Source organism: Triticum aestivum, chromosome 5D, assembly GCF_018294505.1.
Source record: "Triticum aestivum cultivar Chinese Spring chromosome 5D, IWGSC CS RefSeq v2.1, whole genome shotgun sequence".
Classification (NCBI taxonomy): Eukaryota; Viridiplantae; Streptophyta; class Magnoliopsida; order Poales; family Poaceae; genus Triticum; species Triticum aestivum.
The window spans coordinates 467331014-467347658 of NC_057808.1; the positions used below are offsets into that span (position 1 = coordinate 467331014).

Here is a 16645-nt window from a genome sequence, read left to right on the forward strand (position 1 = left end):
TGATGAGTGTGAACCTACTATTAAAATTAAGATTAAAGATCATGAATGCTATGCTTTGTGTGATTTGGGTGCTAGTGTTTCCACGATTCCAAAAACTTTGTGTGATGTGTTAGGTTTCCGTGAATTTGATGATTGTTCTTTAAATTTGCACCTTGCGGATTCCACCATTAAGAAACCTATGGGAAGAATTAATGATGTTCTTATTGTTGCAAATAGGAATTATGTGCCCGTAGATTTCATTGTTCTTGATATAGATTGCAATCCTACATGTCCTATTATTCTTGGTAGACCTTTCCTTAGAACGATTGGTGCAATTATTGATATGAAAGAAGGAAATATTAGATTCCAATTTTCGTTAGGGAAAGGCATGGAACACTTTCCTAGAAAGAAAATTAAATTACCTTATGAATCTATTATGAGAGCCACTTATGGATTGCCTACCAAAGATGATAATACCTAGATCTGTTCTTGCCTTTATGCCTAGCTAGGAGCGTTAAACGATAGCGCTTGTTGGGAGGCAAACCAATTTTATTTTTGTTTCTTGCTTTTTGGTTATGTTTAGTAATAAATGTGTTTTCATGTTTTAATTAGTGTTTGTGCCGAGTAGAACCAATAGGATCTTCTTGGGTGATAGTTGTTTGATCTTGCTGAAGAAGACAGAAACTTTTCGCTCACGAAAATAATTTTTAAAATTCACCAGAACGTGATAAAATACCAATTCTTTTTCAGTAGATCAATATATAAATTTTCCAGGTTTTCCTAGTTTTTCAGGACTTTTGGAGTTCCAGAAGTATTCGAACAAATCTGATTGCTACAGACTGTTCTGTTTTTGACAGATTCTGTTTTTCGTGTGTTGTTTGCTTATTTTGATGAATCTATGGCTAGTATCGGAGGGTATAAACCATAGAGAAGTTGGAATACAGTAGGTTTAACACCAATATAAATATAATGAGTTCATTACAGTACCTTATGGTGGTGATTTGTTTTCTTATACTAACGGAGCTCATAAGATTTTCTGTTGAGTTTTGTGTTGTGAAGTTTTCAAGTTTTGGGTGAAGATTTGATGGATTATGGAATAAGGAGTGGCAAGAGCCTAAGCTTGGGGATGCCCAAGGCACCCCAAGGTAAAATTCAAGGACAACCAAAAGCATAAGCTTGGGGATGCCCCGGAAGGCATCCCCTCTTTCGTCTTTGTCCATCGGTAACTTTACTTGAGGCTATATTTTTATTCATCACATGATATGTGTTTTTCTTGGAGCGTCTTGTATGATTTGAGTCTTTGCTTTTTAGTTTACCACAATCATCCTTGTTGTACACACCTTTTGGGAGAGACACACATGAATCGGAATTTATTAGAATACTCTATGCGCTTCACTTATATCTTTTGAGCTAGATAATTTTGCTCTAGTGCTTCACTTATATCTTTTTAGAGCACGGTGGTGGTTTTATTTTATAGAAATTATTGATCTCTCATGCTTCACTTATATTATTTTGAGAGTCTTTTAGAATAGCATGGTAGTTTGCTTTGGCTATAAAATTAGTCCTAATATGATGAACATCCAAGATGGGTATAATAAAAACTATCATATAAAGTGCATCGAATACTATGAGAAGTTTGATACTTGATAATTGTTTTGAGATATGAAGATGGTGATATTAGAGTCATGCTAGTTGAGTAGTTGTGAATTTGATAAATACTTGTTCTAAAGTTTGTGATTCCCGTAGCATGCACGTATGGTGAACCGTTATGTGATGAAGTCGGAGCATGATTTATTTCTTGATTGTCTTCCTTATGAGTGGCGGTCGGGGACGAGCGATGGTCTTTTCCTACCAATCTATCCCCCTAGGAGCATGCGCGTAGTACTTCATTTCGATAACTAATAGATTTTTTCAATAAGTATGTGAGTTCTTTATGACTAATGTTGAGTCCATGGATTATACGCACTCTCACCCTTCCACCATTGCTAGCCTCTCTAATACCCCGCACCTTTCGCCGGTATCATACACCCACCATATACCTTCCTCAAAACAGCCACCATACCTGCCTATTATGGCACTTTCATAGCCATTCCGAGATATATTGCCATGCAACTTACCACCGTTCCGTTTATTATGACACGTTTCATCATTGTCATATTGCTTTGCATGATCATGTAGTTGACATCGTATTTGTGGCAAAGCCACCTTTATAATTCTTTCATACATGTCACTCTTGATTCATTGCATATCCCGGTGCACCGCCGGAGGCATTCACATAGAGTCATATTTTATTCTAAGTATTGAGTTGTAAGTAAATCAAAGTGTGATGATCATCATTATTAGAGCATTGTCCCAAGTGAGGGAAGGATGATGGATACTATGATTCCCCCACAAGTCGGGATGAGACTCCGAACGAAAGAAAAAAAGAAAGAAAAAGAGGCCATAAAGAAAGGGGAGAAAAAGGCCCAAATAAAAAAATGAGAGAAAAAGAGAGAAGGGACAATGTTACTATCCTTTTGCCACACTTGTGCTTCAAAGTAGCACCATGATCTTCATGATAGAGAGTCTCCTATGTTGTCACTTTCATATACTAGTGGGAATTTTACATTATAGAACTTGGCTTGTATATTCCAATGATGGGCTTCCTCAAAATGCCCTAGGTCTTCATGAGCAAGCAAGTTGGATGCACACCCACTTAGTTTCTTTTTTTTGAGCTTTCATACACTTATAGCTCTAGTGCATCTGTTGCATGGCAATCCCTACTCACTCACATTGATATCTATTGATGGGCATCTCCATAGCCCGTTGATACGCCTAGTTGATGTGAGACTATCTTCTCCTTTTTGTCTTCTCCACAACCACCATTCTATTCCAGATATAGTGCTATGTCCATGGCTCACGCTCATGTATTGCGTGAAGATTGAAAAAGTTTGAGAACATCAAAAGTATGAAACAATTTCTTGGCTTGTCATCGGGGTTGTGCATGATTAAATACTTTGTGTGATGAAGATAGAGCATAGCCAGACTATATGATTTTGTAGGGATAACTTTCTTTGGCCATGTTATTTTGAGAAGACATGATTGCTTTGTTAGTATGCTTGAAGTATTATTATTTTTATGTCAATATTAAACTTTTGTCTTGAATCTTTCAGATCTGAACATTCATGCCACAATAAAGGAAATTACATTGAGAAATATGCTAGGTAGCATTCCACATCAAAAATTCCGTTTTATCATTTATCTACTCGAGGACGAGCAGGAATTAAGCTTGGGGATGCTTGATACGTCTCCAACGTGTCTATAATTTTTGATTGTTCCATGATATTATATTATCTGTTTTGGATGTTTAATGGGCTTTACTAAGCACTTTTATATTATTTTTGGGACTAACCTATTAACCGAAGGCTCAGTGCAAATTGCTGTTTTTTTGCCTATTTCAGTGTTTCGCAGAAAAGGAATATCAAACGGAGTACAAACGGAATGAAACCTTCGAGAGAGGTATTTTTGGAACAAACGTGATCCAAAGGACTTGGAGTGGACGTCAAGAAAGAAGCGAGGAGGCCACGAGGCAGGGAGGCACGCCTGCCCCCTGGGCGCGCCCCCACCCTTGTGGGCCCCTCGCAGATCCACCGACCTACTTTCTTCCTCCTATATATACCCATATACCCCGAAAACATCCAGGAGCACCACGAAACCCTATTTCCACCGCCGCAACCTTCTGTACCCGTGAGATCCCATCTTGGGGCCTTTTCCGGCGCTCCGCCGGAGGGGGAATCGATCACGGAGGGCTTCTACATCAACTCCATAGCCTCTCCGATGATGTGCGAGTAGTTTACCACAAACCTTTGGGTCCATAGTTATTAGCTAGATGGCTTCTTCTCTCTCTTTGAATCTCAATACAAAGTTCTCCTCGATCTTCTTGGAGATCTATTCGATGTAATTCTTTTCGCGGTGTGTTTGTCGAGATCCGATGAATTGTGGGTTTATGATCAAGATTATCTATGAACAATATTTGAATCTCCTCTAAATTCTTTTATGTATGATTTGTTATCTTTGCACGTCTCTTCGAATTATCAGTTTGGTTTAGCCTACTAGATTGATCTTTCTTGCAATGGGAGAAGTGCTTAGCTTTAGGTTCAATCTTGCGGTGTCCTTTCCCAGTGACAGCAGGGGCAGCAAGGCACATATTGTATTGTTGCCATCGAGGGTAAAAAGATGGGGTTTATATCATATTGCTTGAGTTTATCCCTCTACATCATGTCATCTTGCCTAATGCGTTACTCTGTTCTTATGAACTTAATACTCTAGATATGCTGGATAGCGGTCAATGTGTGGAGTAATGGTACTAGATGCAGAATTGTTTCGGTCTACTTGTTGCGGACGTGATGCCTATATACATGATCATGCCAAGATATTCTCATAATTATGCACTTTTCTATCAATTGCTCGACAGTAATTTGTTCACCCACCGTAATACTTATGCTATCTTGAGAGAAGCCACTAGTGAAACCTATGGCCCCCAGGTCTATTTTCCATCATATAAGTTTCCAATCTATTTTATTTTGCAATCTTTACTTTCCAATCTTTATCATAAAATACCAAAAATATTTATCTTATTATCTCTATCAGATCTCACTTTTGCAAGTGGCCATGAAGGGATTGACAACCCCTTTATCGCGTTGGTTGCAAGGTTCTTATTTGTTTGTGTAGGTACGAGGCGACTTGTGTGTAGTCTCCTACTGGATTGATACCTTGGTTCTCAAAAACTGAGGGAAATACTTACACTACTTTGCTGCATCACCCTTTCCTCTTCAAGGGAAAACCAACGCATGCTCAAGAGGTAGCATAGCTTCACCTTGCACTCCTAACCGCTGTAATAATTTGGTTCATACTCTCTGGATCAACATTAGTTGTTCTTTTTTGGGCGCCATTGCATTGATAATGTTGTTTGTTTAGACGACGAGTAGAGTTATCTACTATGTAGTTTTTATACGTTTTATATTGATGCTTAACTTAGTTCAATATTGATATAGTGTTAATATAGTAGGCAAATGGTCGGTTTAATTATGCTATGTATGATGTTAATGTATACGTAAATCAAATTGTGTGATGAACTAGTTTAAATGTGTGTTTCAAATGAGTTTGTGTGCGAAATTTGTGCTTAGTTTTTTTTTGAGGGATTAAGTTTTGGGTGATTTGCTAGACGAATAAAAGTTTAAACCCCCTAAAAGTTGGCCAGGGACTGAGATAATAGATACAGTTAGAACTTTCAGGATAGGGGATCCTTTTATTTGGCATGGTTTCAGGATAGGGGATCTGCTGCTAAAGATTATTCTTGTTGTGCTTTTTTTGGCACAGTACAGTCACAAACATTCGTATATATGCGCGCATACAACCACCCCTATGAATGCACAAGATGATTTTACAAAGTCACCGTAGGCGTCTCGTAGTCAACGGGGACATCTCCTCCCCTCGAGCACAAGGACTTGAACTCTAGTGGGCTGGGGATACCACAGTCCACCTAACTATCCCCATCACGGGTTGGTTCACTTTTTGCATGGTTCTTGTTGTTTGTTGATGTGTGCATCAGAAAAAGCTAGCAATATTGCAAAGTGCAAAGGTAGAGAGCAACTAACCTCCAGAAAAGAGCAGAAGATTCAGGCACAGAACACACATGCACAACGGAATCTCGTCCTTCAGAAAGTATCTCAAGAATCTGCGCGGCTTCCCCCACCGGCTTCTCCCCCCTCGGACCTCTTCCACCACGTACTTCCCTCGCGAACGTGACGCGGATCTTGTCACGCGAGCACACTCTGCATCATGGACTGCAATCGCCGGTGCGCGCGTGGCAGCTGGCAGCGGCGACGCTAGTGGGGCTGCAGAGCGTGCCGGGCCTGGTCATCCTCTACAGCAGCATCGTCAAGAAGATGTGGGCCGTCAACTCCGCCTTTCATCGCACTCTACGCCTTTGCCGCTACCATGGTGTTAGTCCAGACGCGGCTTTGTATTTCAATTTAGATCAGGCTCTTATGCTCTGTGGTTGTAATGTGTGCTCTCGTGTGGAGTTTGTTTTGCTTCTCACCGTGTTGTGGTGGGAGAGGCTCTGCCTTTTTGTAACTTTCCCTCTGCCTTCTGTACGTAATTTGCGTGCTCTCGATTTTTTTTAGTGTATAGTAGTATCATAGATGATCTAATTTATTGCCAATGCATGACACATACAAAGTACAGTATTAGTAATATTTTATTATGATACAAATATCTACCTATGTTACTCTAACTCTTCATCTTTCTTAAATACCTGCCACATCAGTATGTTTGCTAATTCAAAATGCATGATACCGACTAAGATACTATTATCTATGTCCTGGTTTATTGGTCTCTTTTCACATTTTGTGCTAAATTTTGATCTTAGATTGAACTAACAAAATGTTAATGTATGTAATCAAAAATAATATCACAAGAAACTATGTTTAAATACAAGTCCACCGATATAATTTTTGATGGCATGCAATATTATTATTTTAGTTAAATCTATGATCAAAGTTTGGCACAAAATAGTAATATGAAGACTAATAAACCAAGACTACTACCATTATGGCCAGCCTAATAAATTCAAGGAGTATTTTAACCAATATATAACAAGTCTCTGCAATCACGTGGCTGTTATACTAGGATTTCTCAACGCTAGCAAGATTAAAATAAAATCCCCTAGTTGACCTCCACATGAGAGTTCTGGTCAGATCTCACTCGCGACGCCGTGCCGGAGCAGTCGAGCAGAGTACCAAATGATTTGAGCCACCCGCCGGCGGCTACATGGCTTCGCTGCTCACAGCGTTGCTGGGCCGTGTGGTGGCTAAGGCCGGCGACGCGCTGGTGTCCGAGCTGCTGCGGGCGTGGGGGCTGGACAAGTCCCGCCGGAAGCTGGAGCGCTACCTCGCCGCCGTCCAGTGCATCCTGCTGGACGCCGATGCCAAGAGCCGCACTAACCCCGCCGTCCTCCGCTGGATGACGGACCTCAAGACTGCCGCCTATCAGGCCGACGACGTCCTCGACGACTTCCGCTACGAGGCGCTGCGCCTCCGTGCCGACGCCCAGATTCGCCCCCGCTCCAAGGCACGCAAGGTTCGTCCTATCTGTAATCTTCCCACTCTGGCTGGTTCTGTTCTCAGATGAGGACCCGTTTGGGTGCTCTGTAATCTGTAAATACACTGTATAGAAGTGAATGCATTTCCTCGTTTGGCTGCATTGGTGATGAGCTAGCTCTGTTTTCATTTTAAGTCACTCTGTCAGGTGTCAACAAACACTTGAATATATTTTGGGCCCGTTCTTGTATAATTTCACAAACATTGCAGACAATTTCTTGCTCAGGCTAGATCTGTTTTCAGTTTAGGGCCTTAATTTGGAAACCGAGCCTTTTAATTTCAGTTTAAGTTTTTAATTTGGAAACGGAGCCTTTTAATTTCAGTTTGAGTTTGTAACTTGGAAATTTAAGCTTTTCAATTTCAGTTTTGAGTTTTAATTTGGAAATGCAGGCCTTTTGATTTCTGTTCTATTTGTTTCATTGCAGGTGTTGAGCTACTTCACTGCCAATAGCCCAGTTGTTTTCCGGCTCTCCATGAGCAGGAAAATGAAGGACGCCCTTGAAATGATAGATGAATTGGTTGTGGAGATGAACAATTTTCACTTCATACAACATGCAGAGACACTAAGCGTCGATAATCCGCAAACACACTCTCAAGTCGATGAATCAGAGATTGTGGGCAGACAAAATGAGAAGGAACAAGTGGTGAAGATGTTGCTCGATCACTCTGACAGCGACACTAAGAATAATGTCATGGTGCTTCCCATAGTTGGTATGGGCGGAATTGGTAAGACCACCCTGGCCCAACTTGTGCACAATGATCGGAGGATGAAGCATCATTTTGAGTTGGTCATATGGGCTTGTGTCTCTGACAAGTTCGTTATCGAAGAAATTATCCGATCTGTAATAGAAGTGACCACGATGAACAAGTGTGATTTAACTCAAATGGAAGCATTGCAAAAGAAACTTGGTGAAGTGCTGGGTAAGAAAAGGTACCTCCTAATGCTAGATGATGTTTGGAGTGAAGATAGACAGAAGTGGGATGACATGAGATCATTACTATGCTCACATGCTGGCTCAGGTAGTGCTATAATTGTGACAAGCCGCAGCAATCAAGTTGCTTCTATCATGGGAACACTTCCTCCACATCAGATATCACTTCTAAGTGAAGATCAATCATGGGAGCTTTTTCAGAGGAACACATTTGGAAGGGCAGTGGAAAAGCAGGAGGAATTGATTTCAATGGCTAAGAGTATTGTCCAGAAGTGTAAGGGGTTGCCTCTTGCTATCAAGACCGTAGCAGCTTTGCTTCGCTCGAAGCATCACAGGCAATGGTTTTCTTTTCTGGATAGTGATGTTTGGAAGGATGACATCCTTAGAACTACTGGAATTGTACCTGCACTACAACTGAGCTATGATCACTTGTCATCAGACGCACAAATATGCTTTTCCTTCTGTGCTATTTTCCCCATGGATAGCCCGATGAACAAGGACATGTTAATCCAGCTATGGATGGCAAATGACTTTATTGCATCAGAAACAAGAGGCCAACAAATTTTTGATTTGCTAGTTTGGAGATGTTTCCTACAAGAGGTCGAGATTCAAAAGAATCCGCTCTCCGGATTTCGAAATGGGTTCGATCAGTACATACGTAATGATGATTTCATGCACCGACCAACTACTTGCAAGATGCACGATCTCATGCATGATCTTGCTGACTCCGTAAGTGGAAATGATTGCTCCATCCTGCAAGAATCTTCACCACATCAAGAAATTCTACAAGGATCCACAAATGCTAGTTCATTACAGCATGATGTTCGACATTTGTCACTTGATAATGTCAGTTATCATACTATTGCCACCATGGAGGAAGTTCTAGCTCCCCGGCCCCGCACGATATTAGTCCGAAAGTCGACCAAGACTCCGCTGGATGAGAGAGAGTCCCTGAGTATAGGCAAATCAAAATTCATGTCCTTGCGAGCATTGAAGACCATCTCAATCAAGATAAATATGACGAACTTGAAGCATCTTCGCTATCTGGACTGCTCTTATTCTCGTATGTCTGCACTGCCTGAAGCCACTACCATATTGTATAGCTTGCAAACATTGAAGCTTTTTTGTTGTGCAAACCTTAGGAGATTACCAGAAGGCATGCGATACATGAGCAGTCTTCGCCACATCTTCCTCGTTGGGTGTTATCGTTTGGAGCGCATGCCACAAGGTACTGGTCAGCTGAGTTCTCTGCAGACATTGACGAATTATGTCATTGATAGTGATCCAGGTCGTGGAATTGATCAACTGAAAGATTTGGATCTAGGTGGTGCTCTTTCTTTGACTGAGCTGAGAAAAGTGCATAGTGTAGAAAATGCTAAACAAGGCAATATGTCCGCGAAGCACAATTTGAAAAGATTATCACTCAGTTGGGCGAATAGACCTCCTTATGGATATGAAGTAGACACTAATGCAGAAGGAATATTAGAGGCCCTTTGTCCTAACAAAAGGCTTGAAGTTTTACTGTTATCTAATTATACTGGTGCTAAACTGTCATCATGGATGCACAACTCTACAGTGTTAGAACATCTCAGTGAACTTTGTCTGAGTAGCTGCAAGAACTGCAAGGATCTTCCACCATTATGGCAGCTACCCTCTCTTAGGTACTTGAGTTTGAATGGTTTGCATAGCTTGACAAGTATATGTGCTGGTAATGATCATACAAACATTGGGGAATCCTGTATTTCTCTACCACCCTTCTTTCCTAAATTGGAAATCATGATAGTTTCTGACATGATTAAGCTAGAGAGATGGCACCAGGAGGTGCCAGGACAAGTACCAGCTATATCATTCCCTCAGCTCAAGAAGCTAGATGTTTCTGCATGTCCAATGCTCGCAAGCATGCCCAAGACGCTCCCTTTGATTGAAGATCTGCTGGTGACTGGGGCAAATGACATCCCTCTTTACCATCTGATGAATATGTCTGTGCAATCTAATCTTGAGTGCAAAGGCTACATTGAAGTTGGTTGGCGGCTTATTCACCTTCATTTCTCGAGGCTTGGTGACTCTAACGTGAGACTGGGACTCCGAGGTTTGAGGGAAAATGTAGAGCACTTTGAAGAGGAGTTGAGCAGAATACCTTGCAGGTTTATTAAGGTGCTTGATATAACAAATTACGACTGTCTTTTCTCGTTCGAACTGTCCCAAGTACAACAGAATATATGGGACCATTTTGGTTTTGTTGAAAAACTGTCAATTGAAAACTGCAATAATATAGTACAATGGCCAGCGGTAGAATTCAGGAACATGAATTGCCTTCGAGTTCTAAACTTGATTGATTGTTCCAACTTAACTGGATCACTTCCATTAGCAATATCTGATGAAGAAAATGACCACCTTCCTCGACTCCAGAATCTTAGTATATCATGTTGCAATAATTTGGTGGAGGTACCAAAGTTGCCTGCATCTCTTGAAAGTTTGTCGATCCGTTGTTGTCCCAAGCTGGTTTCCATGCCAAGAAATCTTGGGAGCGTAAAAAAATTGAGAGAACTCTCTCTGATTAGGTGCGATGCCCTGACGGCATTTCCAGATGGAACGTATGGAGTCACTGCACTCAGGACGCTGGTGATGGAGTGGTGCCCAAGGGTAGAGACACTACCAGAGGGACTCTTGCAGCAGCTCCCAACCCTCGGGAGGCTACGGATCACAGGCTGCCCTAACTTGGAGGAGGCCTTCTCAAGCAGAGGCACTCACTGGAATTTTGTTGAAGCAATTCCAAATAGATCAGTTGGCAAATCCATGCGCTGACTGCTTGGGTTACCTTCAATTGGGATGCCTGTGCCTCGTGGGTTACCCGTTCGAATGAGGTATATGTACCCTCTTCTGTTTAACTTGTTCTCTCATTCTTGCAAAATGATACCTTGATCCAAAACTCTGCACAACAATTAGTAACCCAAAGGCACTTGTATGTATCAAAATTCTAAAGATTGTTCTTTTTTTGTTTCAGGTATCTGTTATCACGCCCAAATGAATCGCATTGGGTACTTGCATTGCAACAGTAAGGGAGAGGCCTTCCTTGTACAAATCCAGTGAAGTTTATACTTGCTAGTAGGCGAGTTCATGACATGTTGATCTGCAAACGCAACTGTTAGGTACACACTACTTTTGATTCATGAATACGAGATTGGACGACGATGCCGATCTGCAAACGGAACTGCTTGCTCCTGCTATGCTGATTAGCAGGATTTTTGTAAAATACAACATCTTCCTGATTAAATGTTTGTTCTCCAACTCAGCTGCTTGCTTAAATTAGATACATAGTGCACCAGAGGAGTATTTGTGATTACTTCGGGCAGGGATACATACATGTGTTTTGGAGTTAGTATTGTTTTATGAGGCTAGGAGTTTGTCCTATTGGAAATTAAAGAGGCCGCGTGGATAGTACATTTGAGAGCATCGCGGAGAGTAAAAGGCCTCCGGACGCATGCAGTTCCACGGCAGTTTGAGAAACAGCTGTCCAGGAAAAACAGAGGAGCACACACACACGGGTTTCAGGCACCTTTTTTTTGTTCTTCTTTCTATGTTCTGATGTATAGCAGTTCTTGTACAGGGTATTAGCCCAGTTCAATAAGAGTCGTTATATGGGGAATGGTACACTGTAATAGCTACAAAGTTAGTATAAAGTTGGGTCATCTATTTAGGAACGGAGGGAGTACAATATAGTATTTGTTTGAAATAGTCAGTAAGGATGTCCAGGCATCATTATTTCCATGGTCTTTATGGACAGAAATGAGTAGGCGTATATCATCTATACATATGTTGCAGGGTGCATTGTATATACTGAGTATGTTTGTTCAAAAAGGCAGTGAGGATGTCTTGAAAAGTTGCTTGTTTCTCAGGCACATAGCTTATTCAGTTACGCGGACGCTCCTTGTACCCTGTTTTAGATTGACATTATTAAGATTGTGGCGAGGAAGAATCGCATATTGATATTGCAGTTGATCTTGAAGCAATTGCGGTTACTATATGAAAGATTTCATTGACTGAGATTTTCTTCAAGTATATGAAGAATGCAATTGACTGAATCTGCTGCCTGTTGGAATCCCAGGACCAAAATTGTAGTGCAGCTTGCATTGGTAGCTTGAGCAGCACGCTTGCAGTTCCAGAGCATACAGATACAGTGTGCACTTATGTGTTGTCAAACATAGTACACATAAGATGGATCATTTGATCTCAATTATTAATACCTGCTGTAGTTGCTTGGCCAGAAAAGGCACATGGGCACTTCTTTGACAAGATTGACACAAATTACACGAAATTGGTAGGAGAGTAAAGGTGCTGTTTTTGTCGTCATGAAAAGACAAGTAAGCACCTGCGTATTTTTTTTTACCACAAGTTGCCCTATTGTTAATTTGCAGTACAATATAGTACTATAGTTTAGTTTTGTATTGAGCCTTTATGCTTATGTTGGATACAAATGGCGCTTGCAACAATGGTGTTTGACTAAATCCACCTCACTGTAACCGATTAGCCGGCTGATCCATGATGCACGCATGATTCCAAAACTGGAGACCGATCAGACAATTGAAGGACCGGGAATGCTCTGATGCTCATAAGAAAGTCCGCCATTTGATTTAATTGGAGCTTGTGCCTTCTGATTTGTACTCCTTTTGTTTATAACACAAGAAGAAATCATATAACTTCGTTAGATTCTTTGCGCCGTTCAGTTTGCTGCATGCAGAAATCGCCGCTCTGAACACACGGCTCAGACGCTAATTACGCTAGGCCGCGGCCGGCTTGTCACTGCAAAGTGCAGACGTAGAAAGGAACTAACTCCCCAGAAAACAGCAGAAGATTCAGCCACAGAACACACATGCACAACTGAATCTCGTCCTTCAGAAAGTACCTCAGGAATCTGCGCGGCTTCTCCCCCCTCGGACCTCTTCCACCCCGCCCCTCCTATATAGCCCTCGCCCCCTCCACTTGGCACCGCGTACTCGCCTCGCGAACGCGACGCCGGATCTTGTCGCGCGCGCGCACACACTCGCATCGTCGACTGCGTGCCATCGATCGCCGGCCGGCGAGTAGGTAGATTAGATCATGGCGACGGAGGCGGCGCCGGAGTGGCTGGAGAAGGGCGACAACGCGTGGCAGCTGGCGGCGGCGGCGCTGGTGGGGCTGCAGAGCGTGCCGGGCCTGGTCATCCTCTACGGCAGCATCGTCAAGAAGAAGTGGGCCGTCAACTCCGCCCTCATGGCGCTCTACGCCTTCGCCGCCACCATGCTCTGCTGGTGCCTCTGGGGCTTCCGCATGTCCTTCGGCGACCGCCTCCTCCCCTTCGTCGGCCGCCCCGACTTCGCTGGCCTCGACGCCGCCGGCTTCCTTTCCGCCCAGGGCTTCGCCGGCGCCTACCCGGCCGCCACGCTCCTCTTCTTCCAGTTCGTCTTCGCCGCCATCACGCTCATCCTCGTCGCCGGCTCGCTCCTGGGACGGATGAACTTCCGGGCATGGATGATCTTCGTGCCCCTCTGGCTCACCTTCTCCTACACCGTCGGCGCCTTCAGCATCTGGAGCCCCAACGGGTTCCTCTTCAAGGCCGGCGTCATGGACTTCGCCGGCGGCTACGTCATCCACCTCTCCTCCGGCATCGCCGGCTTCACCGCCGCCTTCTGGGTCGGCCCGAGGACGGCCAAGGACAGGGAGGCCTTCCCGCCCAACAACATCCTCCTGACTCTCGCCGGCGCGGGGCTGCTGTGGATGGGGTGGACGGGGTTCAACGGCGGCGCGCCCTACGCCGCCAACATCGACGCGTCCGTCGCCGTCGTCAACACGCACCTCTGCACGGCCACGAGCCTCCTGGTGTGGCTCATCCTCGACTGCTTCGTCTTCGGCCGCCCCTCGGCCTTCGGCGCCGTCCAGGGCATGATCACCGGCCTCGTCTGCATCACCCCGGCCGCCGGGCTGGTGCAGGGCTGGGCGGCGATGCTGATGGGGCTCGTCTCCGGGAGCGTGCCGTGGTTCACCATGATGGTGCTGCACAAGCGGTGCCGGGTCCTGAGGCACGTGGACGACACGCTCGCCATCCTCCACACGCACGGGGTGGCCGGCAGCCTCGGCGGCCTCATGACGGGCCTCCTGGCCGAGCCGCGGCTCTGCCGGCTCTTCTTCGGCGACGACCCGCGGTACGTGGGCTTCGTGTACGCGGTCAGGGGCGGGCGCGTCTCCGCGGGGTTTCGGCAGATGGGCGTGCAGCTGGCCGGGATCGGATTCATCGTGGCGCTAAACGTCGTCGTCACCAGCATCGTGTGCCTGCTCGTCCGGGTGGCCGTGCCGCTCCGGCTCAGCGAGGAGCAGCTGGCGGCCGGCGACGACGCCATACACGGCGAGGACGCGTACGCGGTGTGGGGCGACGGCGAGACGTACGAGCAGTCCGTGCATGGCAGCCGGCGATACCAAATGACGGCCAATCCCATGTCGTCCAAGGTTGATGAGATCATCTGAGCAGTCCTATGCATTGTAAGATCGATACTAGTGCATTGTGGAGTATGTTTCACGGATTTGCTGTTTAGGAGTAGATCCTATAGTCCACCAACGAATGTCCAAGGAAAGTAGGAACAGCCTCCTCTACTGGTCAAACCCACAAGATGTAGTTTTCGATCGTTGAAGCAGTCCAAAGGGGCTGAGCCCTTGGATCAACATATAGCTAGCGATCCTCATCCCCAAGTTAATTGCATATAAGTATCATATTTGTGTCTAGGGTAACAAATTGGCACCAGTTTTCGCATTTTTTGTTTGCAGATCAGTACCGAATTTAGGGCAGGCCGCAACAAATCACACCGATTTGTGTTTGAACCGGTTTTGACAACGGAACTAATGACGCGTTGTGTGCATGTTCTTTTGTAGAAAACCCCCTTGCTCTATATTTGACTCGTGGCGCGTCGTGGGGAGTGCACCCCCACGTAGACACGAATCTCACACGAGCCCTTTTTTGCAAATGAGGTGCATGATTAAATATAAAGCAATGGATTTTTCTACAAATGAACATGCACATGATGCGCCACGTCGGCCCCTAACAAGTGGGCCCCACTCATTGGGCTGTCAAAACCGGTTCAAACGTGAATCAGTGCGATTTGTTGTGACCTGCCCCAAACTCAATACTGATCTACAAAAAAATTGAAAAATGGAAACAATTCGTTACCCTAGCCACAAATGTGTACTTGTATGCAATTAGCTCTCACCTCCTAGGGCTTCTACTGTGAATCGGTTCGTCTGTCCGATTCCCTGCTAAACTCTTCGGCATGTCATGCTTCCCAGCTCGGCCGCTCCCCCCTCCCACACACACCTCCTCCGGCGGCTTGCGGTCTTGTAGTTCCCTCCACCGTCGTTGTGTTGGTGGTGCACCACGTAGACCCTGCTTTTCGCCCTGCTCCCGCGCAGTGGGCAATAGTCCATGATAAACGCCTTCTCGCTCAACAACAGAATCAGCTGGACAAACCCAGAGCTCTGTTTGCCTCGTCCAGATGCCGACCTCATGCCTGATGTTTTTGTAGGCAGCCGGGGCACGTATCATCCATGTGCACCAACGAGATGGTGTGCATTCGCTGCCTGGGGAGTCTGGCGCCTGCAAGCGGCCCCGCTCCCCTCTTGCGCCCTTGACGGCCTATGTTCAGCGTCGACGACTCGCTTCTCCCCCGTTGACGCCTCCCCATTGTGTAAGTGAGTAATGTAACCATTCAATCGACATTAACATTTTAGGAATTTATGATGCATTCAAATTGGCAAACAATTCTAGATTTTGTCATTTCAAACATACTTCATATATAAATTCTAGCTGATAACCGCTGATGCTTTTTCACGTTCCACTAGGCATTTAACTCGAAGGGGGTGCCCCGCAAATAAATTATCGAAAGGGTCATTAGGACCATCCACTTCTTGTGGTCGTTTTTATCAATGCCAATCCAAAGAAGCCTACTTTGAATCATCTTAACACTGAGCTGAAGAGAATCCGTGACTACTTAGACCCGCCTGACTGCTGGTGCTGATGGTTAGGCGTGAACTTCTTGAAAACTGGTCGTTGAGGAGAATTAGTTCCCTCCCAATGACTCTTCTTCTGGTCGAGGAGCTCAGGTCCATCTTGTGCTAACAATACATCTTATTTAGCGGGACATCTCGAGTCTTTAGAGAAAGGCAAAGTCTCTACTTATTAACTATATATGTATGCCCGTTATTAACTTATAGAGTAAAGAAAAAGCCCACTACATATCCCTATCTTCTGGATGGTCAATTGCCTCATTCTTGTTTGGAAAGTAAAGGCATTTGACCATTGTGTTTTTCCAACTACGTAGTATATCTGGGCCTGCATGGTTTTCACTATATAACCCAAGGCCTTCTTCGTTTCCGCGCGAGTATTCAATTCTCTTCAAGCTCGGGATTAGCGAAACATGGATCTGATGCCCATCTCCTTTCCCACTTTGCAAGGCAAAGAAACTTTACAAATTGGTAAACAAAAGCACAAGCAGGATAAACAGAGGCAAAATAAAATGACTACACCTTTCCGTGGTAGGCAACGAACCTCACGGAATGTGGGGATCTTTT

General features: G+C 44.5%; 2 protein-coding genes across 3 annotated transcripts; both read left to right on the forward strand.

Moving 5' to 3' along the window:
* Positions 1–6672: 6672 nt before the first annotated feature.
* On the forward strand, positions 6673–11840 carry LOC123122830 (putative disease resistance protein RGA3). Of its 2 annotated transcripts, XM_044543186.1 has the most exons (5): positions 6673–7101; positions 7547–8782; positions 8814–8899; positions 9196–10917; positions 11058–11840. In XM_044543186.1, exons 1-4 carry the CDS (start codon positions 6793–6795, stop codon positions 10856–10858), a joined length of 3294 nt encoding a protein of 1097 aa, XP_044399121.1. In that variant the 5' UTR covers positions 6673–6792; the 3' UTR covers positions 10859–10917; positions 11058–11840. The 2 variants fall into 2 exon arrangements, with proteins under 2 accessions (XP_044399121.1, XP_044399120.1); XM_044543185.1 differs by having other exon boundaries at positions 6675–7101; positions 7547–10917.
* Positions 11841–13013: 1173 nt separating this feature from the next.
* Positions 13014–14944, forward strand: LOC123125555 (ammonium transporter 2 member 5-like). The gene has a single exon (XM_044546028.1). The coding sequence runs from the start codon at positions 13151–13153 to the stop codon at positions 14549–14551; it is 1401 nt and encodes a 466-aa protein (XP_044401963.1). The 5' UTR covers positions 13014–13150; the 3' UTR covers positions 14552–14944.
* The last annotated feature ends 1701 nt before the right edge of the window (positions 14945–16645 follow it).

Coding starts and splice junctions, on each gene's coding strand:
- LOC123122830 (XM_044543185.1), top strand. CDS start 6,793: ATGGCTTCGCTGCTCACAGCGTTGCTGGGCCGTGTGGTGGCTAAGGCC. Junction 7,102..7,546: donor CCCGCTCCAAGGCACGCAAG/GTTCGTCCTATC, acceptor GTTTCATTGCAG/GTGTTGAGCTACTTCACTGC.
- LOC123125555 (XM_044546028.1), top strand. CDS start 13,151: ATGGCGACGGAGGCGGCGCCGGAGTGGCTGGAGAAGGGCGACAACGCG.